The sequence below is a fragment of the Oryzias latipes genome, chromosome 13, assembly GCF_053564925.1.
Source record: "Oryzias latipes strain Hd-rR chromosome 13, Olatipes_Hd-rR_3.1".
Classification (NCBI taxonomy): domain Eukaryota; kingdom Metazoa; phylum Chordata; class Actinopteri; order Beloniformes; family Adrianichthyidae; genus Oryzias; species Oryzias latipes.
This window is the reverse complement of record NC_136249.1, coordinates 26,637,877-26,665,471: the sequence shown is the minus strand read 5'-3', so window position 1 is coordinate 26,665,471 and position 27,595 is coordinate 26,637,877. Positions and strand designations below refer to the sequence as shown.

Genomic DNA, 27,595 nt, shown 5'->3' with positions numbered 1-27,595 from the left:
CAGCCCTTACACACTGGGAGAATACACTTGAAAACAGCACTTAATGACAACTTGTGCACCCTGTAAGATTTGGGGATTCAAAAAAAGAAAAAGAAAAATCCATACTGCTGAAAGACAGACAAAAGAAAAAACATAAAAAATGAAGGCGTAGTAGGTTTTCCATTTTTTTTCCACAAAGAATAACAGAAAGGGGTTGAAATGTCTAACTTAGTCTCTGAGGAGAGCCACTGTGGGGGATAAAAAGGATGTGTCATAAGAGCCACCAGAGAACCAACAATGGCCTCATGTTGTTCTTGAGTGCTTAATATTAGGGGTCCATACAGAGCAGAGTCCCATTTCTGTTTAAGGGTCAGCACATATCTCTGGAACAGAATGAATTTGTAAAGTGTATTTCTAAAGTTTTTAGGTCTCCTCCTCTGTCTTTAATCAAAGAAATCTCAATTTTGTATTCCAGAAAAATGGCTGATAACAGCTCAATAGCTGGTGGTTTTGCACTGCGCCAGCCCAGCTATCGGCTGATTATTGTCCAGATCTTGGTGATCATTTTTCTTTGCATCAACATGTTGCTTATTGGGACTTTTTTTAAAACAGAGTCTTTTCACACGAGCGCTCGCTACCTTTTGTTTGCGGTGATGCTTCTGTCAGACAGCTTTTTGCTGTTCATGTCTGACATTATGATGGTTTTTGCATCATTTCAGTTGACTATGCAGGTTTTCTTGTGTGTTATATTTTCTGCTGTTGTGCTCTTGTACAATATGGTGACACCGATTACTCTCACAGTGATGACCCTGGAGCGATATGTGGCGATCTGCATGCCCCTGCGTCACGCAGAGCTGTGCTCCACTCGCAGCACGGTGCACTGCATCCTCATCATTCATGGAATCAGCTCCATTCCTTGCATGGTCATCCTCTCTGTGTTTTTTGCATCAGCTTCTTTAAGTATTTACAAACAAAACACAGTGTGTACAGTAAATGTGTTTATATTATACACGTGGCACAACGATCTTCGGTCAGCTGTAAGTCAGTTTTTCTTTCTCATCATGTGCATTGTCATCATTTTCTCCTATTATAAAATGATGAAGGTAGCCAAAGCAGCATCAGGAGAAAATAAAAAATCTTCATTAAGAGGCCTGAAAACTGTTCTCCTTCATGCTTTCCAGCTGCTGCTTTGCCTCATCCAGCTGTGGATTCCCTTCATAGAAGCTGCTGCTCTCCAAATTGATGTAAATCTATTTGCCAACGTCCGATACTCCAATTATGTCATTTTTGTTCTTGCTTCACGATGTCTGAGTCCTCTCATTTATGGCCTCAGGGATGAAACTTTTTTTCTTGCTTTGAAAAAGTTTTACCGGTCTTAGATTCATTTAGAAATGCTAATTTACTTATTTTTTACTTAACGTGCATGCATGTGTTGAGTGTGGTTGATCAAAAAACAACTTGAAGCAACAAAGCATGTTATTTAGGACTGTTTTATATTCATTGTGAAAATACTAGTTTTAAACTATGTCTGCTGTAAAATATGTGAAATCCACCATTAAAGTCAATCTTTTTTAATGTTAACCAGATGAATAACACAGTTTATTTTTTTTGAGGTTTAATCAAAATGTTTTCTAACTTTGAACTTATTATATATTCATACTCTTGCTTTAACACAACTTTAGGATGGAAACTTCAAATAGAACTCGAAAAATGTAATAATTTGCACAAATGTTAAATCGTCATGTTTTTTTCAAATTGCCTAAAAATACATATACCTACAATATATATAATAAATATTCAGGTTTTTCTTTTTCTTTACTTTGACCAATGTTCTTTTTTTTTTTTAACTTAACCAAACCTATAAACAGGCAGTTTTATCTATTTTTTTTTTTTCACGGAGTATGAAAAACCCATTAACTCAAACATAAGCAATAAGAATGATTAACAGGAGCAGATGTTTTTATTCAATTTAATGTTAAATATAGTGATTTTGGTCAGTAGGTACAGCTGATTCACAAATGTAGATTTGTGTGTACAGTTTCAAGCACACAAATAGATTACACATAGACATGTTACAATATCTTTAATGAAATTGTGAGATTAGATTTTCAATAATTACTCTAGCTCTTTTGAAATAGATATTTTTTTGTTTTATTTTATTTATATGACTGAGCCAATGGTTCAGCAAATAAGAACCCTCTTTCTCTAAATTATTATCACATAATGTTCATTTAAGGCAGGTGGGAGGCATCGGTCGATTAGAGATCACTTAGCAAAAAGGAAATACTCACAAATTAAATCACATCTTGGAACATCTTGGTTACCCTTTTCCATGCAGTGAGGGAATACCTGGCTTGCCAGGAGTCAGGAGTTACACATCTGAGTGTGGTGCATATTACCCATTGTGAAGTTTTCCATTTTTTACCTGGTTTATTTTCCACCATCACCTTAGAGCATTGTTGGCAGACAAATTTGGATTGCCATTTTTTCCTCTTGTTGGAGATCTCCACCTTTAACCTATCTATTTTAAAAAAATAACTGATGTTATGGTTGTTCCCAAAAAAATGTTTTTACAATAAAAAAAGTCTATCAAAATACACAAGTTTACAAACTTGTGACTTTTGCCCCGGATTTAGGTTCCAATATGAAGTGTATTTATTTAAGATTGTTTTAGTTTGCTTTAAGCACTCTGATGACATTCTTGTTTTATTTTTTAATATTTTTTAAAAGCTGAATATTTTTTTGAAAGATACAAAGCATCTTTTGTAAAAAAAAAAAAAAAAAAATCAATTTTTTGTTAAAGGTGATTGGATGCATCACATCCAGACGGCAAACTTTAATTTGATGTTGATCTCAGATGTCCTGTATATAAAGGCTCCCTTCACAGCAGCATCTCATTTTTGCTCAAATGTCAGAGGAAGATGTTTGTTTCTGGAACAATGTGGATGTTGAGATAAACTTTTCCATTTTAATCTCATTGTTTTGGTGCTTTCTTTTCATTTAAGAGACTAAACTATACACTTATGTTCCTTTAACAATCAAAAAAACTGCTTGTGCATTTATTTCTTTTGTTGTATAAGTCTACAGACATAATGGCAGGTAACACCTCCGTGGTTGGCGATGTGAGGCTTCCGAGTGGCTATCCAGTTATTATTGTCCAGATCCTGGTGATCATTTTTCTTTGGATCAACATGTTGCTGATTGCAACCTTTTTAAAAACAGCGTCTTTTCACACGAGCGCTCGCTACCTCTTGTTTGCCCTAATGCTGCTGTCAGACAGCTTTTTGTTAATCGTGTCTGACATTCTGGTAGTTTTAACAGCTTTGAGGGTAGTCATGGAAGTTTGGTTGTGTATCATTGTGTTTTTTGTTGTGCTTCTGTACAATATGGTGACACCGATTACTCTCACAGTAATGACCCTGGAGCGGTATGTGGCGATCTGCATGCCCCTGCGTCACGCAGAGCTGTGCTCCACTCGCAACACGGTGCACTGCATCCTCATCATTCATGGAATCAGCTCCATTCCTTGCATTGTCATCCTCTCTGTGTTTTTTGCATCAGCTTCTGCAAGTGTTTACAAGCAAAACATGATTTGCTCAGTAGAAATATTTATATTATACCCATGGCACAATCATCTTAGGTCAGCTGTAAGTCAGTTTTTCTTTTTAATCATGTGCATTGTCATTGTTTTCTCCTATTACAAATTAATGAAGGTAGCCAAAGCAGCATCAGGAGAAAATAAAAAGTCAACTTTAAGAGGACTCACAACTGTGCTCCTTCATGCTTTCCAGCTGCTGCTTTGCCTCATCCAGCTGTGGTGTCCCTTCATAGAAGCTGCTGCTCTTCAAATTGATATAAATCTTTTTTTCATCGTCAGATACAGCAATTATGTTGTTTTTGTTCTCGCCTCACGATGTCTGAGTCCTCTGATATATGGCCTCAGGGATGAAACCTTTTTTCTTGCTTTAAAAAAGTTTTACCGGTCTTAGATATATTTAGACACTTGGTAATTTCTTTTTAAACATGAAATGGACATTCATTGAAAATGGGCTGGGGGAAAAAACATGCATGTATGTGTCAACAATAGTACTTAAACTTAATTCGACAAGATTTCTGTAGTCCAAAAAAATAGCTTGACGGCTTTGATTCAGGTTTTGGTAACATGTACTAAACATGATTGTTTAAGTAAAATTCTGCATTTTACTATGACTTAAAAGCATTCATTTTTTATTCAGACTAAACCACTATTCTTCTTGTTACTTTTACTAGTTTATAGTTAGATGCTGTGTGTTCAGTGTTTTGAATGTTTACATGTTTATGATTAAAAAACGGTTAAGTACTAAATGCAGATATACAGTATTTTCCCAACATTTGTAGGGGTTAGGGTTCGGGGACAAATACGCCGAATCCATGGATACGGAGAACCCCCCACCCCCAGCAGCCAAGAATGTCCGTCACCCATCCTCACTCATCAAAAACCTTTCTGAAACATTTCTTATGCTTTGTCAAACATTTAATAAAGAATGAGTTTTTCTTTTAATTCAGAGCAACTGACTGTACTGTAGCGTTCTTTCATCTGAATGACAATTATTCTCCGCGATTATCTTCCTCAGCGTATCAGGATATTTTTCGTCCGCTTCTGAGTCAGCTGACGCCATTTCTCCACGCAGTCACACAAAATTTGGTTATAGCGATCCAGGAACTGGTGGAACCAGCTCTTACTCGCTGTAAAATATTCTTTAAAAGCTGGCAAGGAAGCTGTCGGGGCGGCGTGCTCCTAATCTCCGCTCACCTCCTCAGAAATCCCTGCAGCACCTCCTTCGGTCTTGTTAATGCTTCTTGAGTTGTCTGAGCTTTTGTGATGAAACGGAGGACTTACGTGACAGGAAAGAAAATCAGCGAAAATGTGAAACCGAGAATATGCAGGGGAACACTGCAGTAACTTTTTACTGTACACTGACTACAGGTCTGTTGTTCACCTTTCGGCAAATCCTGTTAGAGGGGGCTAAAGCAAATCAGTGATAGTTGATTTGCACAGATGACCTTCCTGACAGAACTCTGTAATTTCGAGGAACAGGAAGACCCAGATAGGCAGCAATGCAAAGGGTGTTAGGACCCTCACTGGATTTTAGCCCAATGCTCACTTTGGAAAGCAAACCCAGGTTTCCTGCTCACCAGTCCTACACCCAGCCAACTGAGCTGTCCACACTGACTACAGGCCAGACTCTACCCTTTTTATCCACACATTAGAAAGGCAGTGTAGCAGTGTGTCACAATGTGATGTGACAAGAGTGGCCTAGTTAACATAGGAGGCGGATGACTTTTTGAGTTCAAGAACAGGTTTTTATTCTCTACTACACCTTGGCTGCACAGCTCACTCATGCTCTGTCTCCTTCACACTGAGCTCCTTTCCTTTTATGGGCTCCAGTTAATTGGCTGGCCACTCCCAAGAAGAAGGCCGCATTTAAACAAACAATAAAGAAAATATACAACAAGAGGTAGAAATGTCTTGTAAACCATACAGTTAAAGTCCTGCAAATACAGACAAACATAAATAAATAAACAACTCAAATCACAACAACAAAAGGTATACAAAGAAATTCTAATTATTTTCACTTCCTGTGCCCATCTATTAAACAGGAAGCAAAGGCCTAGGCCACCATTTTGTTCCTTGGGCCCCAGGAAGAGAAGGTGAGAAACTTTACAAAATCAAACCAGTCTTGAACATTTGGTGGTTGTGCATGATGTGTCTAAAGGTGATGAGCTATGACAGACAGGTGACAAGTAGATACAACTACTTTGTCACACAGTGTTTACTGACAATAACCTTTCGTTTCCTCATCAGTACTACATGTGACAAAAGGGGTTAGGGTTCAAAACGCATTTGATTCCATTTCCTCTTCCTACATTAAGGATCATGCCTGTTTAGCCATTTTCATTTACACAAAAAATGTAAAAAAGTTTGGATAGAAAACCATGAATATTTTGAGCAAGAATCTTTTTTTTCCACCAAAATCATCAAAAGCAAAAACGTGTACTCTCAATTTTCTTGCTCCGCCCCCCCCCCCCCCCCCCCCCCCCCCCCGGAACTGCTGACTGGAAATTAATTATGCAACACTTTTTGCAAGGGGGGATGTGAAAATGAAACTGCAATCCCCTCTTTGCATTATAGTAGCACGTAGAAAACAAAAAAGCTTTTTGGAGGATTGATTTTTTTTATTTTTGAGTCAGTTCATGCAGTTACATTGTGAAAATGAAAAAGCATTACTATTATTTCATTATAATTGTCAAATTAGATATTTCTAATGGAATATTGCTACACATTTACTAGAGAACTTTTTGAAAAGGAAATGTAAAATACCATTTTCTTCATCATTGTAATTACGTGACAGAATAAGTGGTGTTGCAGAAGAAAAAGAAAAAGTCGTTTGGCGGATTTGTTGTGAATTTGTTGTGAAAATGAAAAAGCATATCCTATATTGACTTTTATTTTGAATTATGAGACACAAATGCTTCCATACATTGCAATGTAGTAGAGCTGGGAACTTGCAGTTTGCTATAGGGTCTGCTTTGAACCCACAAGCTTTTTCCAACTGTATTTTTTCATCTGCCCCTGATTCACAGCAATCTGAATAAAGAAAGATTCAGAAATGCCGAGGAGATAGGAATATTTTGCTTAGGGAGTGGGTCTGGTGTATTGTGTGTGAAGCATGAATCCAGTGATTTATTGGTCCTTCACTGTACCATTTCTTTGTCCATCATTCTCATAAAGCTGGAGCAGGGTTTGTTGGAACTCTGTATCCACTTTTCTCCTGTTGGGGATGTCTGTCTTCCTGTCACGATCTCCCTTCCCTGTCTCAGGGGGATTTCAACACCTTAACATGTGCCCGCAGGGTTAAAAAATATATATGCTGGCGGGTGCCTGAGTTTATTGACATCTAGGTCTATGATTTGGGTCTAGACATGCACAAAAATGTATGCTAAAACACCAAACAATATAGGGAGACGGGGGACTTAGCCTGCTACACTGTTGTCTCTGCTGCTAGGGAGACTTAAAAGAACCAAATGACCAAAGATGATTTAAAACACATAAAGAAGCAAAGGAAATCATGAGTTGTCGTTTGTAAAAAAAAATCATTCTTTGGATGCAACTTTTGCTGCAGATTGGCTCCAAATCCTTAGTGGGCAGTCACCGAAAGTGATGAGCAGTAGTGAAGCCACAAGAGAGTAAACCTTCCATTGCTGTTGTTGTTGAAGGTTGGACAATAAAAGGCTTTAAAGACAGCAGCATCTCAATTTTGGTTTGCATTTCCTCAAAAGTCACTTCTTCGGAAAAGCTAAAAGCTTTTATTGTTATTTTTTCAGAACTAAACCAAAGGCGTTGAACGGTCACTCTAGACGTTTCATTATGTAGGCATCTGTCTTTTATTTCCACAGGTTGATGGCAAACAACACCTCTGTAGTTGGTGGGTTTGTGGTGCGGCAGCCCAGTTACCGGGTTATTATTGTGCAGGTCTTGGTCATTATATTTTTTTTCATCAACATGTTGCTGATTGTGACATTTTTCAAAAAAAAGTCTTTTCACACGAGTGCTCGGTACCTCTTATTTGCTCTAATGCTAATGTCAGATAGCTTTCTGTTAGCCATGTCTGATATTCTACTGGTTTTAACAGCTTTTGAGGTGGTCATGCATGTTTGGGTGTGCGTTATTGTATCAATAGTAGTGCTCTTGTACAATATGGTTACACCTGTTACTCTTGCAGCAATGACCCTGGAGCGATATGTGGCGATCTGCATGCCCCTGCATCACGCAGAGCTGTGCTCCCCTCGCAGCACGGTGCACTGCATCCTCATCATTCATGGAATCAGTTCCATTCCTTGCATGGTCATCCTCTCTGTGTTTTTTGCATCAGTTTCTCTCAGCATTTTCAAGGAAAACATGGTGTGCTCAGTGGAAATGTTCATATTATATAAGTGGCACAATGATCTTAGGTCAGCTGTAAGTCAGTTTTTCTTTTTAATCATGTGCATTGTCATTGTTTTCTCGTATTATAAAATAATGCGAGTAGCTAAAGCAGCATCGGGAGAGAATAAACAGTCAACGCTAAGAGGCCTGAAAACAGTGCTCCTTCATGCTTTCCAGCTGCTGCTCTGCCTCATCCAGCTGTGGTGTCCCTTCATAGAAATTGCTGCTCTCCAAGTTAGTATGAACTTTTTCATCAGTGTAAGATATTCTAACTACATAATATTTATTCTCGCTCCCAGGTGTCTGAGTCCTCTCATTTATGGCCTCAGAGATGAAACCTTTTTTCTTGCTTTAAAAAAGCTTTGGAAGATTTAGGATCAGAATAGTTTTCCTGCAAAAATCACAGGATTTTTGTGCTACAGGGTAACTGGAGTTTAGAGTTTATCCTAAAACACAAAATCTGTAGCCCTCTGAACTTACTTTGGTGCAAAATAAACTGTTTGTCTTAAATGACATAACCGTTTTTCTTGTTACTCAATTGTGGCCTGAACTGATTTTTCGAGTTGAATATTGAAAGCACTTGAAAACAATTATTTACTACAACTTTTCAAAACCATCGCAATCTATTCAATATAAAGTTTAATTACTGCGATGGTTTTCACCAGGTCCTGTTTTCTCTTGTCATAACTGCTAAGCTGATTTATTTATTTATGTTTGTTTTTCATCCTTCTGTTTCTAAGTGATGAGAATCTGTCCAAGAAAGCTAGTTTCAGATTTTATTCACTTTATTTAGAAGTTACCAGCAACCTCATTAACACAAGTAAAATATAACAAACATGGTCTGCATTCACTGTCAACTTTCAAACAATTCACATGTTAAACATATATAGGTTTTTTTATGTTTATGTCTGTTTTTTGATGATCTAATGATTTGAAAAGATATACATATTTCTTCCCCAGGCAGTGATGTTGTTTTCTAGCTGCAAACCTTCAATAATCAATAAATAGTTTCAAATGATAAAGCAATAATAAGTCATTTCCTAAGTGCAAACATCCTTTTTAATTATACTAAACATATGTGCAGCAGCGAACTGTTTATTTACAACATAATGTAGCCTCTTTGTCTCAGTCCTCTCGTAAATATGCCTCTTGAATCTCATACTCTTCGCTGCCCTCCAGGAAAGCTGCGTACTCTGCCATCCTCTCGATCTCTTCTACTTTAGTTTCGGCCAGTTTTTTCTCAGCCTCCGCTGACAGTTTCCGGGCCTCCTCCAACTGCGATTCGGCCACCTTGATGTTGGTTCTGATGGAGATGGATGCCTGCTGGGCTCCTGTGAACATTTAAGTTTCAGAAAGGTTCAAACCAACAATCCATCCAAAATAATCTACAGAATTTCACCACTGTGAACAAGCTCAACTGACTCACCAGAGCTGTATGCAGCATCTGCTGCCATTTTACACAGGTTGACAGCGCTGTTCCAAGTTGATTCATAACGTTTGCATTCACTCAGCCTTTCAGCAGCCTGTTTATGTGATGATGATAAGAGGACAAATGTCACAAAATAAGAACGTGAGGCATGACATTTTTCTTGCAACTTTTTAGCAACTCTTCACCACCAACCTCAGCACGCCAGCTGCTAATGGTCTGCTTGAGAGATCCCTCCTCTGCCGGACTCAGCTTCCCCATGGATGACAGATATCGCTTTTGGAAGGCAATGCGTGAGTGTACAGCCTGTTGATAAAACAGTAGGAGTCCAAAAGTTAAAAACAAGAAAGAGCTAGCTGTATGGACTTATCAATGAGCTGTCAGACTGCATGTTAACTAACTTCACAGAGCACATGCCTTTCATAAAAACATTCAGTTTGTCATGAATAACATGCTTTCTTGATTGTACATTATTTTTTCTAGTTGAGTGCCACTTTCCAGTTCTGATGTTCTCATCAATTGTATTAAACTTCATAAAGAAAAGTTTGAACCTGAAATCAAAACGTACTTTTGCATAGTCAGTCAGGGCGTCGCTGAGAGCCAGGGATGTCTGAGACAGGAAGGTACTTGAGCTGTCGGTCACCACCGAGGCAGCTCTCCTGATCAGCGAGTCATGGGAGAGATTTTCCACTTGCTTAAAACACAAAGACATATAGATACATGTTACTTGACTGATATAATACCATATTTATTTGTTTTTATAGGATAAACAACATGCTATCATAGATTTACTGTGATAAGACACTCACCCAAAGTCCGTGGCCAAGACTCAGAGATGCCAAGCTCACGTTTGTGGGGTTTGTCAGGTTGGCAGGCCTCCGGACCGCAGCCCTCCTACTCTCAGAGCTGCTGCAGAAAAATGAACACATGTACCATAGGCAGAGTATCACAGAGTGTGCAAATTCAAAATGAACACTTTGTATATGGAATGAATTTATACTCAAAACTAGCTTTCTGTTCATTTCTTACCTGAGGTAGCGGATGGAGGCTACTCCTCGTCTTTGGAGCTGAGAAAAGTCCGTCTGATTTCTCACAACAGCACATCTGGTGCACACTGAACACTGACGAGCAGCCTGCATTTTGCAGATTGATGATTTCTTCTTCGAATAATCTGTGAAACTATTTTCTAACTGCCAGTTTTCTCCTCTTTCTAAAATTTCAGGTTTTTAGCTGTAAGCTCCTTGTGGTCTTTGCTCTGCTGAATAAAAGAAATGGGCTGGTTACTAGAAAGCTCAGAGTCTGCTCAGTGTCTCAGTTGTTGCAACCTGCTGGTATTTGTAAGGCCTCGGCCCCCCAATTATTACGTAAAAGACATTGATCTGTTGACGCTCCCTGCAAATATACGTATTCACCTTTATCAGCAATGTTCCACTGATACGTGCAGTTTAGAGAACCAGATGGTGGCTTGAGCAACAGCTACTGAGGCCCGTCTCCATGTGTGTGTGCGCACAAGAACTGTGTCAACTTTTGTTCTCCTCGTTTTTCTTTAAATTTAACAACTTACTGCTATCAAAGCCATAAGAAGAAGTGTAACCGTGTAACAATAAAACTTTTGCGAGCTGTTGGTAGATTGTGTACTTATTATTCCCAGAAGATTTCCTTTATCTTGTTTATCTTTTGCATGGTGATAATGTGCCAGGACTTTTTTTGCAGTTCATTTTTTATGGCTTGTTTTGCAGGATTTGTGCCTGCTCTGTTCTCGGCTCCACGAGAACATTGGGCTGTTGAACACATTGTGCTGTTCCTATTGTTTAGAGATCTCTAGGCAAGGACAGTTAATGAACGCTGTCTAGAAAAAGTAACGAGTGACAGATTTGTGAAGATTCTTCCAACATAACGGGGGCTAAACTTGGAGAAATGGTGGATTAAGTTTCCTGAGCTTTTCTTTCAATAAGGTGTGTCTTGGTTTTCTCCTTTCTTCTTGATTTGTGATTTTCTTGAGTTTAAGGATAACCTGTTTTTGTCTTTTAAGCTAATAATATTTAGTATTTTAAGTTTTTTTTTTTTTACTGTTTCAACTATTTTAACTATAGACACACACAAAAACGCACGATGAGCAACCCGTATTCAGGCTGTAGGGAGTCTTAAAACGGCCTGACTACTTGCTAACGATGCTTCACATTCTGGTCCGAGTTTTATTCTGGTATTACAGTATAAAGACTGCAGTGTGTCAGAAGTGTCTGGATCTTCTGGAAACTCCTCGTGTTTTTGCAGCTTTGATAGACTTAGAAACAAACCCAGGGCCCTCAACCCTCCCTGTATGTAAATACTATCTCTCTACCTAAAGTTGCATTTGAGGTGTTCCCACAGCTCCCATGGAGAACTTATTCCAACTCACTTTTTTTTTAATGAACATGACAGAAGGATGAGAAAAAAGATGCAGCTCTATGACACTTGCAAACTAAAAACAGATGTCATCATGACACAGGGAAACAGCAGGAGCTCAGTAACTGAACCTCACCAGACAAAAATGAACTTTTAAGGCCAAACTCAAAAACCTCAATACAAACACAAAGATAAAAAGCAGCATCAATAACAAGTAAACATCCCTTGGATTGGGAGATATATTCACTAGTTTTCATGTTCTGACTCTTTACATTTTCAAAATCCAACATTAGAGTGAATTTACTGTTTGTTGTTTTACTGCAATTACATTCTGATCGGAATGTCATATAAAATTGAGATGTTTAAGTTGGAATGTATTTCCCAGACTTTATCAATTAAAAGGCTTCTCAGACATGTTTAGACATTTCAATTTTATATGTTTTAACAAGGAATAGAACAGACCTGTGACACTTTATTATTGCCAAATACTCTATTTAAAAATATTTGTACTTAATGCATTCAATGTGTCCTAAGTGTGTAAATGAAGTGTGCAAATACAATGAATAGAAGCAATATAAAGTCAAGGAGAGATTTTTATTTTCTGAATGATTTTATGAATTCACATCTTAAAAAGATTTGTTATTTCTATGTATTTCAATGTTAATGTCTTTTTCTATGTTTTTTTTTATTACTGAAATTCATTGAAATAAACAACAAATAATTATTCAACATGGTATTAAATGTCCAACTGAATTTTTTACTTTTTTCCAGAAAATATTAACATAGCAATGTATTTTACTTGTGGAAGATCTAACCACAGATGACATCCCTTTGTGACTTATAAATAAATAAAAACCATGCAAAAACAAACTTGAACCAAGAAAAACCCAAAAAACTAAAATGTAAATATACGGAGAACCTATGGAAACAGTCGGTTGATTATGAGTTTAAACCTGCTTTTCTCGTGGCAAAGACAGAAAACTAAATTGTAAAACATGATTTGAGCACAACAGAAAAAATCTACAAGCACAAAAAATGAAAAATATGCAAGAAGCATACAAATCCAGAAAAGTTGTATTTATTTAAGAAAAACAAAACTAAAACCTTAATCAAATTTGTTATAAATCTTTCCAACAATAATTAAAACTGCAGAAACAAATCAACAAGGACAACTGTGGTCATTCTTTGGGCTTTCTGTCAGAGTAAACATGAAATTCAGGTCAACAAAACTAAAGGAAAGAAAGGAAAAAGAGTTAAAAATATATTTTTGTCTAAACCTCCTTTTAAAATTTTGGGTGCCATATGTTTAAAAACTGATAAAATTAGGGCAAGTATCATTGTTATGATCTGTGTAGGTTAACAATACTTTAACAATTATTTTAGGAAACTAAAAGTTTCATCAATACTCTTTATATACTTTTTTTTTGCTTCAAATGCTCACTTAGACAATTTCTACACATTATTTCTTTGTGGAAATAGCTTCTCATGTCTTCTAAAGGATTGTTTTTCCTATATTCATGGGGTTGTTGGTTAACAGCTTGATGCCCTGGAGGCCTAAAAGATCAGTGATTTGCTGGACTTGATCTGCTTGGAATCAAAAGCGGCGTGTTTGTTTTGGACGGATTTTGCTCCCGCCCCCTGTGGTCCTGATTACTGACGCAAAGCTTGACGTACAGACCTGCAGAGACACACAGCCGCTCTCAAAGGTTTCATTTGTTTGTCACAGGTTGCCTAACTGAGCTTTGGAGCTTTGTGTTAATAATCAGCTCGTGTGTTGAGTTTCAGGGACTTGCCCTCAAACTTTGCAGAGACACAAAAGCAGTTGAATTTTAGTCAACAGAGACTGTGGAGTCTCATTGGATTATATCACTAGCTTCAAAAACAATACTGCTTTTCTCATCTCCTGTGCAAGAGTGTGACACTGACTAAAAATAGAACCTTGTACATCAAATACACAACCTGCTATGTCCTGACACTGACAGGACACAAACTGGCTGAGTCCTGTCAGTGATTTTGAGGCATTTCGACTGAAGATGAGAAACATCTGGACAGCAGTGCAAGACTGAACCAGAAAATCCCAGATGGAGTTTTTTTTTTTATAGCTTTTTGTTACATGGATTTGTTTTGATTTCTGCTGTAGATTTATGTGCACTCCTGAACTCAATTAAACGTGTCTGTACATTAAAATAAAATGTACTCTAAAATTTCTTATATTAAATGAGCTGATGCAAACATACTCTTAACCCTCAAAAACCCCATTGTTTGATTGAAGTAAGCTTATTTGGTTACGGTTGTATTTAACCAAGTTATTAGTCATTTTCATCATGAGGAAAAACAAACTGTTTTGACCTTGACATAAACCCATTCCCCAACATGTGACCAACAGTAACACGTTTTCTGCAGGTGTGAGGCTTTAACATCAGAACATGCTGTGAATCCCTGCACACTTTGTTACACTTGAATTGACAGAACAAACTTAAAATCGAACTATTTACAGAAAATCAACAAAATTGTTCTTTTCTTTATGTTATGGCTGCATAATTATTATTAAAGGATTTATACGTTTAAAATGAGTCCATATTTATGTTGGAAGGAACAAAAACCAACATGCTGCAATGGCTTATGTGTCCTTTTTTACAGGATCAATAGAACCAGAGTGAAGTGGTGAAGCACCTGTGACCTTTAGTAAAGTTTTATAGACTTTAATCTTCAGATTATTTAAAATGTTTCATGATTTCAATAACGAAGCAGACCCAGACGCTGGAACCCAGAAGGAAAAACAGGAGATGAGGATTGGAACAAAAGGATTTAATTTCCAGAATGGAACTTAAAGATGAGTCTTGACGAGTTTCAAGGTCATAACAAGGAGTTATGTGACCAGAGGCTGCAGTCTTGGCGTGGCGGGAGTTTAGGCATGGCTGAGGAAGTGGCGTGGCTGGAGTCTAAGCTTGGCAGGAATCTTGGCGTGGCTTGAGATTGGAAGCATGGAGTCGGACCAGACTGCTCTTGAGAAGGGTAGACCCAGCTGGACACTTGTGGTGAAAGGACCTGAAGATGAGGCGAAGAAACAAGATAAGTAAATGCTAATACTTGGAAGCCGATACAAAACTTGGTCACCAGACTAAGTGTGACCGAACGCCCTCTTACATGTGCACCCCAAATGGAGACTGGATTTCATAAAAGTTAAGAATATACAATTTATTAAAAACTTGACACAAATTCCATAAAAGAGAAAGTTAAAATAGACTCGGACAGTTGGACCGCACTCCAACACTGCATGAGGGCGGCTGCCTCCTGGATCGCCTCAGCCCCACTGCACTGGCGGGTAGCCACAAACACCACCAAGGGAGACCTCTGATCCAACTCTCACCAGGAGTACCTGCTCAGGGCCCAAATGCACACAAAAACAAAACACACCACAACCCAAACAGTGATTAAAAGAAAATACAAAACAGAAGAGGTGCACCTGAGCAGGTCACCACTAATTTATGGGCTGAAAACAGGGGGGTCCCCCTTACACAATACTAAATATGGCACCCACCAGCTACCATAAGGATAAAAGGAGGAGGCAGCCACCTTCAGCCAGGTCCAGACACCAAGATACTAAAAATGAGCACAAAACAGTTTAAAATGGATAAAAGCAAGGGTGTCAAGCTTGATTAAAACAATAACTAAAAACACTAAGCAAAACAGCAGTGGCAACTCTGCTGGAAAAAGAAAAATAAGTTAGTTCTCCCCTGGGACAAACACATGTTTTGCAAACCCTTATTTTACCTCTCATGCCCCAGGGTCAGAACTCATGCCACCACCTGTTAATATGAATAGAGTTTAAAATCTTGCAAACTCAAATGCTTAAAAACTTTAAAAGAACTCAAATGATTAAAAGCTTTAGTAAAAAAGGTCCACATGTCAAGCTCACCCACCAAGGCCAAACCAGGAAACCAGCACCTAGATGGAACTCCCACTGCTGCTATTTATCAGCCTTGTGAGCCAATCACAGCTCAACAGACAGGTGCTGGCCATGAATGTTCATCTATGGAACACCATGAGGGACAAACTACCACCCACAGCCCTGTCTGTCACATTTACCCCCCCTTTTTGTATCCGTGCCCCACTGATAAAAACAAAACAAAAAACAAAAAAAAAAACAAATCTACCTACTTAACACCATGGTCGAAAAATGGCAGTAATGCAACCCTCTAGCTCAGCTACCTGGGAGTTCGTAGCCCCATCTGCCTGATTTAACACTGATGCTGGGAGGTGATGCAGGTTTCTATGTCGTCCTGCTGTGGCGCGTGTAGACCTCCTCGGACCTTCTGCGTCAGACCCAGTGGGTAACACAGGAGCTTGGAAAGGTTCTGTAGCAGGGACGCACTCTTCCTGAGGTGTAACATTGTCCACAAGGTCACCTTGAAGGAGGGTTTGTGCATAGGATGGTTCAGGTTGGCCTCCTGTGGTCAAGCATGACCCATGCACCCTGGTCGTCATCCTCACCACTAGACTGCATTCTGGTTACCTGAGGCATTTCCTGCATGTGAGGCAGCTCTGAGGCCCGATCCACATTGGCTGCCTTCATCATGGTTCGGTGGACTTGACGAATCCTACCCAGATCTTGAACGGGTGCAACTGAGTACACAACTCCATCTGGTGCAGGGGCCTGTATTACCTTATGTAAAACAGGACTCCAGGCATCCTGAATCTTGGTGCGACCGTGCATGGTACAGTTTTTCAGGTACACTAGCTGCCCCTCTGCTAATGGATCACAGAGGGTTTGTTGGTCATGCCGGTCTTTGCGTTTCAGGGCAGCTGCCTGTAGACGTTCCCTGGCACCATGGAAGGCCACTGCAAGGCGGCGCTGATGTTCTCGCACCCAGTCAGTCACTTGCCCCTGTTCTGGCTCTTCAATCCTGCCCAGAAGGAAATCGACCGGCAGTTGAGGTTTTTGGCCAAACATCAAGTAGTACGGTGACTCACTTGTTGACTGATGAATAGTGGTGTTGTAACAGAACACCAATTGAGGCAGGTATTCTGGCCAGTGTCTTTTCCTCTCTGCTGGCAGTGAGCGCAACAGGTCATGCATTGTCCGATTGAACCGCTCACACTGCCCATTTCCCTGGGGGTGGTATGGTGTAGTCCGGGATTTCTGCACTCCGTACAGGTTACACAGCTGACCGACAACAGCATTTTCAAAGCTGCGTCCTTGGTCGGAGTGGAGGCGAGCGGGAACACCAAAACGGAAAAACCACTCCCTAACAAGGGCGCTGGCCACCGTTGCGGCTTTCTGGTCTCTGGTAGGCACCGCCTGTGTGAATTTAGAAAACACATCAGTCATTATCAAGACATGCTCTTTCCCGTCAGTAGCTGGCTCCAGAAGGGTAAAGTCCACTGCTAATATTTGGTTTGGGCGGGAAGCCAACAAATGCCCCATGGGTGCACCGAGCTTGGGCTGAGAGGTCTTTGCCAGGAAACATCGCGTACAGTCTTTGCACCATTGTTTAATGTCATCGCTCATTCCTGGCCAATAACATCTCTGCCTTATTAGCTCAGTGGTGCGTTCAATCCCCTGGTGGCCATGGTCATCATACAGCTGCTGCAGGACTTCTTCTTTGAGGCACATAGGCAACAGCAGCTGTAGGACCTCCTCCCCTCCATCCGGCCGCTGTACCTTGCGAAAGATCAAACCATCCTTACTTGTGATCTTGTCCCACTGCCGTAACGGTACTCGAACCGGTCCTGACAGTTTGTCCCGAGCACTGGAACTTGGGGCTTCCTGTGCTTTCCAGAATTGAAGAAAGGCATTAATAGTTGGGTCTGCTTCCTGTAACAATTTGAGATCGTTTACAGTATATGAGGGAAAAGCAGAGACGGCATACTGGGTAACCTGCGGCTCCTGTCGAACAGCTTGATGTATAGCAACCGGGATGGCTACTCCTTCCAACATTGACCCAGTGCTCATCCTTGTCATTGCTGTGGGTGGCTGCCTGGACAATGCATCTGCATTTGTGTTAGCCCGCCCTGGTCGATATCTTATGTCATAGCTGAATGCCGACAGCTCAGCCACCCAACGATGCTCAGTTGCCCCCAGCTTGGCTGTTTCCAAATGACTTAATGGATTGTTATCAGTCCACACGGTGCAATGTTGGCCCCACAAATACTCCCGAAATTTTTCAGTCATAGCCCACTTCATTCCAAGAAACTCTAGTTTCATGGAACTAGAGTTTTTCTCTGCTGGGCTGAGGCTTCGACTGGCATAGGCGATGGGTCTAACCCTGCCATCCTGCTCTTGAGACAAAACTGCTCCAAGGCCTGCATGGCTTGCATCCACTTCCAAAATAAACGGGAGGTTAAAATTGGCAAATGCCAGAGTGGGTGAACTCACCAGTCTCCTCCTAAGCTCATTGAAAGCTGCCTCACATGCATTGCTCCAGTGGCTCTCCAGGGGTGGTTCTTTTCCTTTCCTGCCTGCCAATTCAGCAACCAGGCGATGTAATGGCGCAGCCAGCTTTGAAAACCCCTCCACGAACCGCCTGTAAAAACTGGCAAATCCAAGGAAGGACCGAAGCTCAGAGACAGTTGTGGGGTGTGGCCAATTGGCCACAGCTGACACCTTGGATGGATCTGTAGATACCCCTTCACGGGAGACCAGATGGCCAAGGTAATTGACTTCCTTCCTGAAAAAACAACACTTTTCCAGCTTAACTTTTAGTCCTTCTCTTCGCAGTCGACTCAGCACCCGATCCAGACGATTTAAGTGGTCCTCCACACTGGAAGAGAACACAATAATATCATCCAGATATAGTAGGAGGGATTGACAATGTTCTGCCCCAAACATCCTCTCCATCAACCGCTGAAAAGTAGCTGGCGCGTTGCACAAACCAAAGGGCATCCGGTTAAACTCAAATAGCCCAAATGGTGTGCAGAAAGCAGTCTTTGGGCGATCTCTCTCATTCACCGACACTTGGTTATAGCCGCTAGCCAGGTCGAGCGTGGAAAACCATTTGGCCCCACAAAGGGCATCCAAAGACTCCTCAATGCGGGGAAGAGGGAAGGCATCTTTCCTAGTCTTGCGGTTAAGCTGCCGGTAATCGACGCACATTCGGAGGGAACCATCCTTCTTTCGCACCAGCACAATAGGAGAGGCATAGGGGCTACTACTTTCCCTGATAACCTGACTATCCAACAGCTGTCTCAAGTTGGCCTTCACCGCCTCATAATCAGAGGGGGGCAACCGCCTATACCGCTGTCTAACAGGCTTGTCATCGAGCAAAGGGATTTCATGTGAAATCAGGTTAGTACAGCCGAGATCACTTTCAGACGCAGAGAAAACTGACTCATGCCTCAACAGAAATGTCCTCACTTGTTCCTGTTCGGTCTCCGATAGCTCAGACAGATCAATGTTCTGCAACTGTTGGCCAACACTACTAACGTGACCCTCGTGGACCTTGATAGAGGCTGTAACCCCAGACTCCTCTGGAATCTCACAAATCCCTGAAGGGAGCCCTTGAACTGTGGCTTGGACCAGATTACCCACAATGCTGCGGGGGTACAGTTTTGTCTGCGTGAGCGCTACATTCACAACTGGAATAAAGGCTGTGCCATTCTCTACACGGACCAAACAAGGTGAAACCAAAAGGCCATCCGGTAACGGGATACTAGCTGGCTCCAGCAGAACAGACGAGACATTGCCAAAGTGTGGTGCGCAAGTGGCTGCTACCAACTTAACTGTACCTCCCGGTATTAGAATAGGTCTGCGGCCTCTGACCTTGGCCAGGCCTGTTCTGACTGGATGACGCCGGGATTGATGACAAAACTGTAGCGCCTGTTGCCATTGAGGTGAAGCATGCACTAGGGGTGGGAGATCAAACAAAGAAGGCCCATGCTGACAAAATAGCACATCATAGCACTGATTGATTACATTCATCCCTAAAACACCAGGCACCGCAGAACGAGGCTGGCCTGGGGGATCTTTGACCACTAGCCACCCTCGCTGAGGAATTACTTTTCCCAGCACCTCAACCGTGAACTCTGCGTAGCCTGTGTAGGGAATGTCCAAACCATTGGCCGCACGTAGGTGCAACCAATGACAGCGCTGAAGGTCATCCTTAAAATGCTCCAAGAAGAAGCTCTCCACCATTGTAGACACCATTGAACCTGTGTCTAACAGACAGTTCACAATTACCCCTCCCACTCTAACAGCTACCTTAGGGCAATGTGCAACAAGGGAGGTCAAGTTAGGGTCAACTGAATTCTCACTGTTAGAGCCAGTAAGGTCCCCTTCCAACGTGTGGCTCAGCATGCTGGAGGGAACTAGTTTCCCACAACCTGGGAATTAAGACCACTATCCGCCTGTTGGGGGGATGGGGTAGAAGGGCTCCGAGTGCGAACGCGTTCATTATCACATTCTTTTGCATAATGACCCACTTGCTGGCATCGCCTACAAATGATGGCTGCACGGTTTGGCCGAGTTTGCCGCGGTGCTCTCTGTAATGTAGCCATAGCATCAGTCAGCTTATTAATCTGCTCCTGTTGCTTTAAGATTAGAGCACGCAACTCCACCAGTTCAGGGCCAATGACACCAACTGAGGGAGGAGGGGCGCCAGGCTTCACATTTGAACCTTGCATAGCACAAATAGAAGGGACTGGATAAAGGCCACCACGACGATCCTCCCCTGGTCTACCTTCACGTTCCCACTGAATTGCTGTAGTCCGTGCCTCCCACATAGACATTTGCGGGGTTAAACGCACCAGCCTTTTTAACTCCCTACAAAGGTCTGGATCCAGGACATGTTCAATAAACTGGTCGCGCAAGAGTTTGTCTGATTGAGGCACAGACTCAGGGGAGGTCTGCTTAATCTTGTCCATGACTGAGAGCAGGGCAGGAGAATACTCTTGGAGGGATTCACCCTCCTGTTGTGTTCTGGAGAAAAATTTCTCTTGCAAGGCTACATAAGAACTTGAACACCCATACAGCTCCCTCAGAATATTGATAATCTTTTCTGGGTCTTCCCTCTCACATCTCGGCCTATATCGTATCTCCTCTTTAGCCTCACCCTCTAAATGGTCAAAGATGAAAAATGCTTTCTCAAGAGCACCTAGGCGTCTAGCACGTACACAAGCTTCAACTTCCTCCACCCAGTCATCGATACCCACCCCCACACGCCCTCGGAACACTGGACACTTTCGCTCCCTGGGGAGGTACATCAATCTGTCCAACAAAGCCGGGCTTGGTGGGTCCACAAAGTCTCTGGGATTAGCTGGGCCGGCTGAAGCTTGGTGCTGTAGCAGCCGATCATTGGCCTCCTGAAGCTGGCGAACCTGGTCTCTTAACTGCTCCACTTCATCTGCCATCGCTGAGGTGGAGTCTCTCTGAAGCGCTGGGCTGGCAATGTAGCACCCTGGTTATTCAAGTCCCACGGTGTGCCCACTGCTGTTTTGCTTTTAAAACAAACAAACTAAAAAGACATTTAAAAAAAAACAAAAATCCAGATCCAAGTCTTAAATTCAGAAGAGGAATCCGATCCTGCCGACAACGCCACTTTGTGACCGAACGCCCTCTTACATGTGCACCCCAAATGGAGACTGGATTTCATAAAAGTTAAGAATATACAATTTATTAAAAACTTGACACAAATTCCATAAAAGAGAAAGTTAAAATAGACTCGGACAGTTGGACCGCACTCCAACACTGCATGAGGGCGGCTGCCTCCTGGATCGCCTCAGCCCCACTGCACTGGCGGGTAGCCACAAACACCACCAAGGGAGATCTCTGATCCAACTCTCACCAGGAGTACCTGCTCAGGGCCCAAATGCACACAAAAACAAAACACACCACAACCCAAACAGTGATTAAAAGAAAATACAAAACAGAAGAGGTGCACCTGAGCAGGTCACCACTAATTTATGGGCTGAAAACAGGGGGGTCCCCCTTACACAATACTAAATATGGCACCCACCAGCTACCATAAGGATAAAAGGAGGAGGCAGCCACCTTCAGCCAGGTCCAGACACCAAGATACTAAAAATGAGCACAAAACAGTTTAAAATGGATAAAAGCAAGGGTGTCAAGCTTGATTAAAACAATAACTAAAAACACTAAGCAAAACAGCAGTGGCAACTCTGCTGGAAAAAGAAAAATAAGTTAGTTCTCCCCTGGGACAAACACATGTTTTGCAAACCCTTATTTTACCTCTCATGCCCCAGGGTCAGAACTCATGCCACCACCTGTTAATATGAATAGAGTTTAAAATCTTGCAAACTCAAATGCTTAAAAACTTTAAAAGAACTCAAATGATTAAAAGCTTTAGTAAAAAAGGTCCACATGTCAAGCTCACCCACCAAGGCCAAACCAGGAAACCAGCACCTAGATGGAACTCCCACTGCTGCTATTTATCAGCCTTGTAAACCAATCACAGCTCAACAGACAGGTGCTGGCCATGAATGTTCATCTATGGAACACCATGAGGGACAAACTACCACCCACAGCCCTGTCTGTCACATAAGCACCATTATGGGTAATGAACTGGCAATGAATGCTGGAACTGGATCTCCTTATGAAGGCAGGAAGATGATGAGGTGAGCGTCCACAGCTGGGTCCAATCAGGAAGGTAGAGCAGAGAGGGGAGGGGGAGGAGGGACTGCCAGAGGCACCATGACAAAATCGCTTTTTTATAATTTGTAAGATTGCTCAGTCTTTTCTGTTCCTGTTCTGCTCCTTCAAGACCTACTTTTCTTTAAGAATACCTATAACTGCGGTTTTTGTAAGAAGGAAAACATGTTTTTTTTCAGTAGGATCAAACAATTATGTCTTTTATATCTCTAAAAACGTTTGCTCCCAGTCTTTTCATTGCAAACAGTTCTGCAGATGTATAAAAATTTGTCCTTGTCCGAGCTGGCATCCGGCTCAAAACTGAACAGCTGGATAGCTCCGATATTGCTCGTCCTTTTTGTTGCACCAATAATGTTACATTGGGGTTGTGAGTTGCTGTAAGCTAATGGGAGAGCATCTAAACAAAGAGACCATGGAAAATGAGGTCAGGCTTTCACCGCGCCAGTGATGCCACCCACAACTCAGAGGCAAATTTGTACTACCACTCTGCAGAAACTATGTCCTAGAAAGCAACTCAGGATTTTTTGATTTTGTCTAAAACTGCATAACAATATTTAAAAGACCACTGGGAACACTTGCGTCTTTTTGAAGCCTCAGCTTTCTTGCAGCCCTCGGAAACCACCTCACACATGAAAGTAAAACTAAATTACCAAAACCAGCCAAAACACTTTGAAGGCGGTGTCCAAAGTGCCTTTATTTGATCCACAGCAGAAACGAGTGATTCAGTAATCTTGGAAAAAGTCCACCCAGAGGTTTCAGCTTTGAGTCATAAATCCAGATGTTCAAATATTCACTTTTTGGTCTGGACACTGCTTTATCCCCCCTTTATAAAGGGTAGAGGTCAGAAACTACTTCAAAGCAATGCAGCAGCCTTCATTTTAACTGCTCTTCTCTCATGAAATCTATAGAGGTTTCCAACGAAAAACCACAGCTGAAGCTTTCCACAAGCCCCGGAAAACACACATTACACTGTCTGTAATTACACTGACACTGTTATAACATCAAAATGTGCTGCACTCTGTCTATGACCATGTCTCATTGATTAAATATCTAAATAAACTGTCACATAAAATAAAACGCCTGAAGTTATAATACTAATTTTTGTTACAATTCAGTTTTGCCTTTCCCGTCATTGACACTGAATTAAAACAAAACTAAAAGTGGGATTTTTTTTTTTCAAAGTTTGAAAACATATGGAACATGTATTTTGAAACCACAACAGCCGCGTGCTACAGAAGTAAATCTGAGCTTATTTTCATGCCTCACATTGTGTGCTTTTGTTGGATTTTTCGCAACTGTGAAAAATGAACCATAAAAAAGGATTTTAGAAAAAAAGCAAAATATGGGAAACATTTGCATAACTTTATACTTTATTGCATGTATCCTCACATGAATCCCTTTCCCCCCAATGGAGGGTGATGCTGATGTGATACGTGTCACTCAGTGATGTAAACAGGCACCTCTAGAGGGATCAGGAGGTTTTAAACACACCGGACTATGGCCAAACCTATCGTATAAGAAGATGAGAAGGTAACTGCTGAAATTTTGCTCATTGAAGATATGCTTCATAAAGGCATCTTCAGGTAAGTGGAGATCTTTAAATGTGAAAACAAACTTGTGTATCTGATATGTCATTATTCATTTTTAAAACAGTTTATCTGACCAGCATCCCTTTTTTCAGGAATAATGACCATGACTTGATTTTTTTGGACATTTATTTTGTGTGCAAGTTTGCCTCTAAATTGTTTTTCTCCTGTACAGGTTTGCTGCGGCTCTCAGCTAAAACATGCAGAATCTGACTGACCTTCCTTTCAATGCAACTCCTCCAAGTAGTCTGTCTGTTATCATCAAGGTGTGTGTGGTCATCCCTTTATTTTGCCCTTTCCTCTGCTGCATCATTGTCATGCTGCACGTCTTTGCCTCTAACAGGCAGTTCATGGAGACTTCCCGTTATGTCCTGTTTGCTCACATGCTGATCAATGACACCCTGCAGATCCTGTCCTCTGTGCTGCTCTTCCTCTGTGTCATGGCTCAAGTGAAATTTGCTGTGGTGCTCTGTGTCCCTCTGCTTGTTATATCCACTGCCACTTTCCAGAACACCACCTTGATCCTGGCTGCAATGTCGCTGGAGCGTTACGTTGCCATCTTCTACCCCTTGCAGCGCCCGGCCGCTTGGCGTTCAGAACGTATCTGGATAATGGTCGTGTCCCTGTGGTTTATCAGCTTCGTCTTTCCCATCATTGAGTTTGCCTTGAAGAGCGGAAACCCCGCCGTGTTGGGCCTCACAACCCCAGTGCTGTGCAAAGCCACTACCATCAACTCATCGCTCATCCAGACGCTGTTCAGAGCCGCCGTGAGTGTGCTCTTCTTTGCAGTGGTGGCCTTCATCATCCTCTTCACCTATGTGAGAATTCTGCTGGAGACGAGGAAGCTGAGGCAGGACCGGCTCTCTGTGAGGAGAGCCATGCACACTGTGCTCCTGCATGGCTTTCAGCTGCTGCTCTGCATTCTGGCTTTCACTAGCCCCATCACAGAGAGCCTCGTAGTGCTGCACACAGTCTGGACGAGGGAGGACATTGCCTTTTTCAACTACTTCTGCTTTATTCTGGTCCCACGTTTCCTCAGCCCGCTCATCTATGGCTTCAGGGATCAGGTTCTCAGGAGCCACATGGTGAAAAACTTCCTCTTCTGCTCCAAAAACATCAAACCCTTCTTCAAGCATTGATTTGATTTTTACACAAAGCAATAGCAGTTCTTATAAAAACTATTTTTACCGAGTTTGTTTGTGTGAACAAAATCATTTTCATCATAAGATGGGTGCCTCTTAGAGAACAGTTTTTATGAAGATTTGTGACATGAGAGACTCAAGAATGACAGCAGGAGATCCAAGAATTCAATTTTAATCAGACCAATATATCAATTTGTGTATATAATTATGCAGTAGAAATACTTTTTTTATTGTAATATTGTATTAGTATGATGCAGGCATGAAATTATATACTGGATTAAACAGATCTCAGTTGTGTTTTGGTACTTCAAAAATAAAAAGATTTAGTTCCAGAAAGTATCTTGTCACCTGAAATTACTTAAAAAGGTATTTAAGAGAAAAAAAAACATTTTAAGCTTTGTCAGTTTAAAGTAACCAAAAAAAAACCCTAACTTGCACCAAGCTAAAATGTCCAAAAATGAAGAATTGGCTCATTTTAGCCTCTAGACAGATTTTAAAAATTGATTTAAACCTTCTGTGATGTCAGTGACGTTTTTTTGACCTGTTCAGCATTTTCCAGTCTGTCAACCATCAACCAGACTGCAGACCCGTTTCAGCAACACTGACAAACATTACTCAGTGGTGTAAATGACTATTAGGTGAACCTAAAGGCAGCTCCCTGGCTCATTTCTGTCTGGATGTGCAGCTTTTGCTGAAAGGTGATCTGAATGATTTAGGTAATACGTCAATATAAAAATTCAGAATTGATTACATAAAGATGTCTTTGCTGAAAATGACTATGGATAGAAGTGGCTACTGGTGGTTATTTGAAAGCATGCTTTACTGTGATGGTGCTTGTTAAACTGCAGGTCTTCATTGTTTATGGATGGAGGCTATTTTTCATCATTTAAATGAAACTGTTATTCTAAACACCAGTACAATGCTTTTCCCCCCCCCCACTTTGTTAGTTCAATGTAATTATTACAATCATTGTACTAAAAAAAAGTAATTTTAGCTGTTTTATACAATTTTATCGTATCTACATCAGACGTTCTGCAAAAGCTTTTAGAAGGATTTAAATGGGGACATAAAAAAACAACAATATGGTATCCTACTACATTGATTTAATTTATTTTTTACAATGATTTCAGCTTTATGACTCTCACCCAGAGTTTAGCTAAGTCGTTGAGAAAAAAATTCAAGCATATTTTTAAAAATTCCCTTACAAATCACATGTAACTACCTCTTTGCAAAAGAAGTTTTCAAAATAAAATATATTCTAGTCTGCGTCATTCTGTGTGGAAATTCATAGCTGAAGGAGCCTTACTAAAAAAGAGCATAACGTTGTTGTCACGTCTGATTGAACTGCGACGCACTCCCTCACTTTTTCCATTGTGTTTACATATTAACGAAGAAGACAAAGAGAACTGCAGCACCCTCATCTGGCAATAGACTGTAACTGCAGCACCAGAAACAGTCTCAGGCGAATGAAGCTTTCAGATTTTAAATGGATCAATTTATTAAAAAGAGTCCTTAGCTATAGTTTGGTATAATTTCATTGTTTGTTTTTTTGTGCTTTAACTCTACAGCCTTCAATTGAAATTGCCAATAATACACTTTAAACCGACTCAATAAATATTATTGCATTAAATGTATTAAAATCTGAAATTTTATGTTGATTCTTTCTGTCTTTGTACAATATTGTCTAAAAGTTTATATTTTTAAATGTTTTCTTGTTTTTTTAAAGCAAAGCATGTGTTTGGGATTATAGTCATTTAAAAAAAGGTACAGGTATCCTGATAAGGAATTAAAATGAGGCAACAAACTGTTTTTCTGAATTCATTCGTCTTTTTTTCCTACTCTCTCCTGTCTTTCAGTCATCTCATCTCTTCCCTTCAGTGATTTTCAGTATACTTTGTTTTTTTGTTGGAATACGCAAAAACAAACAATTTACTCATGCATAATAGTTCACTATCAGACATCTGTACCTCAATCCATTATATATATATATATATATATATATATATATATATATATATATATATATATATATATATATATATATATATATATATATATATATATATATATAATTTCTGTGGAGCTGGTTGACATGAATAGGTTGAGTGAATAAAACATATCATTTCTTTAATGACATAGAAACCATTAGTGTTTGTAGACCTAAAGACTGAGCTTAAATTGTAATGGAAAAGTCACAGTCCGATCATGTTCTAAACAGCTTTCCCAGTCATCTTTTGATTATAATTATGCAACAGAAACAGCGATCAATAACAAAGAAATTCAAAACAAAGATGTTCATGGATCTATTTGTCTGCAAATGGAGGCTTTAGAATGGAGCACTTTTTATGTCAAACGGCATTTTTTGTCAGACTGCTTTGATTTCAGAATTATTTAGATGTGTTTTTAATTTTGATTTTCTTTATATTTGTCCTTAATATATAAAGACATTCTCGCAAAGTGGCGAGAATGTTGAAAACACACAAATACAATTTCCACTGAAGAGGA

The 27,595-nt window shown here is 40.6% G+C and overlaps 2 protein-coding genes and 3 pseudogenes across 15 annotated transcripts; 4 read left to right on the top strand and 1 right to left on the bottom strand.

Annotated features, from left to right (window-relative positions):
- The first annotated feature begins 52 nt into the window (after nt 1-52).
- On the top strand, nt 53-3,039 carry LOC101161256 (odorant receptor 131-2 pseudogene; annotated as a pseudogene). The gene has a single exon (XR_013659640.1). The product of XR_013659640.1 is annotated as an odorant receptor 131-2 pseudogene (transcript).
- A 6-nt stretch (nt 3,040-3,045) lies between these two features.
- LOC101161497 (odorant receptor 131-2 pseudogene) lies at nt 3,046-3,968 on the top strand (annotated as a pseudogene).
- Nucleotides 3,969-5,617: 1,649 nt separating this feature from the next.
- On the top strand, nt 5,618-25,410 carry or95a1 (odorant receptor, family 95, subfamily A, member 1). 12 transcript variants are annotated; one of them, XM_078929562.1, is made up of 4 exons: nt 5,647-5,670; nt 23,777-23,945; nt 24,124-24,214; nt 24,292-25,410. In XM_078929562.1, the coding sequence occupies exons 3-4, from the start codon at nt 24,177-24,179 to the stop codon at nt 25,085-25,087; spliced, it is 834 nt and encodes a 277-aa protein (XP_078785688.1). In that variant the 5' UTR covers nt 5,647-5,670; nt 23,777-23,945; nt 24,124-24,176; the 3' UTR covers nt 25,088-25,410. The 12 variants fall into 12 exon arrangements, with proteins under 12 accessions (XP_020563808.1, XP_020563811.1, XP_020563804.1 ...); XM_020708149.3 differs by lacking the exon at nt 23,777-23,945 and having other exon boundaries at nt 5,618-5,670; nt 24,356-25,410; XM_020708152.3 differs by lacking the exon at nt 23,777-23,945 and having other exon boundaries at nt 5,620-5,670; nt 24,458-25,410.
- On the top strand, nt 6,102-8,615 carry LOC101161740 (odorant receptor 131-2 pseudogene; annotated as a pseudogene).
- On the bottom strand, nt 8,713-10,705 carry diabloa (diablo, IAP-binding mitochondrial protein a). Of its 2 annotated transcripts, none has more exons than XM_004075312.5 (6): nt 10,401-10,705; nt 10,181-10,280; nt 9,940-10,065; nt 9,567-9,677; nt 9,372-9,468; nt 8,713-9,276 (listed from the first exon to the last, which is right to left on the bottom strand). In XM_004075312.5, the coding sequence occupies exons 1-6, from the start codon at nt 10,508-10,510 to the stop codon at nt 9,071-9,073; spliced, it is 750 nt and encodes a 249-aa protein (XP_004075360.1). In that variant the 5' UTR covers nt 10,511-10,705; the 3' UTR covers nt 8,713-9,070. The 2 variants fall into 2 exon arrangements, with proteins under 2 accessions (XP_004075360.1, XP_011480670.1); XM_011482368.4 differs by having other exon boundaries at nt 10,181-10,277; nt 10,401-10,693.
- Nucleotides 25,411-27,595: the final 2,185 nt, after the last annotated feature.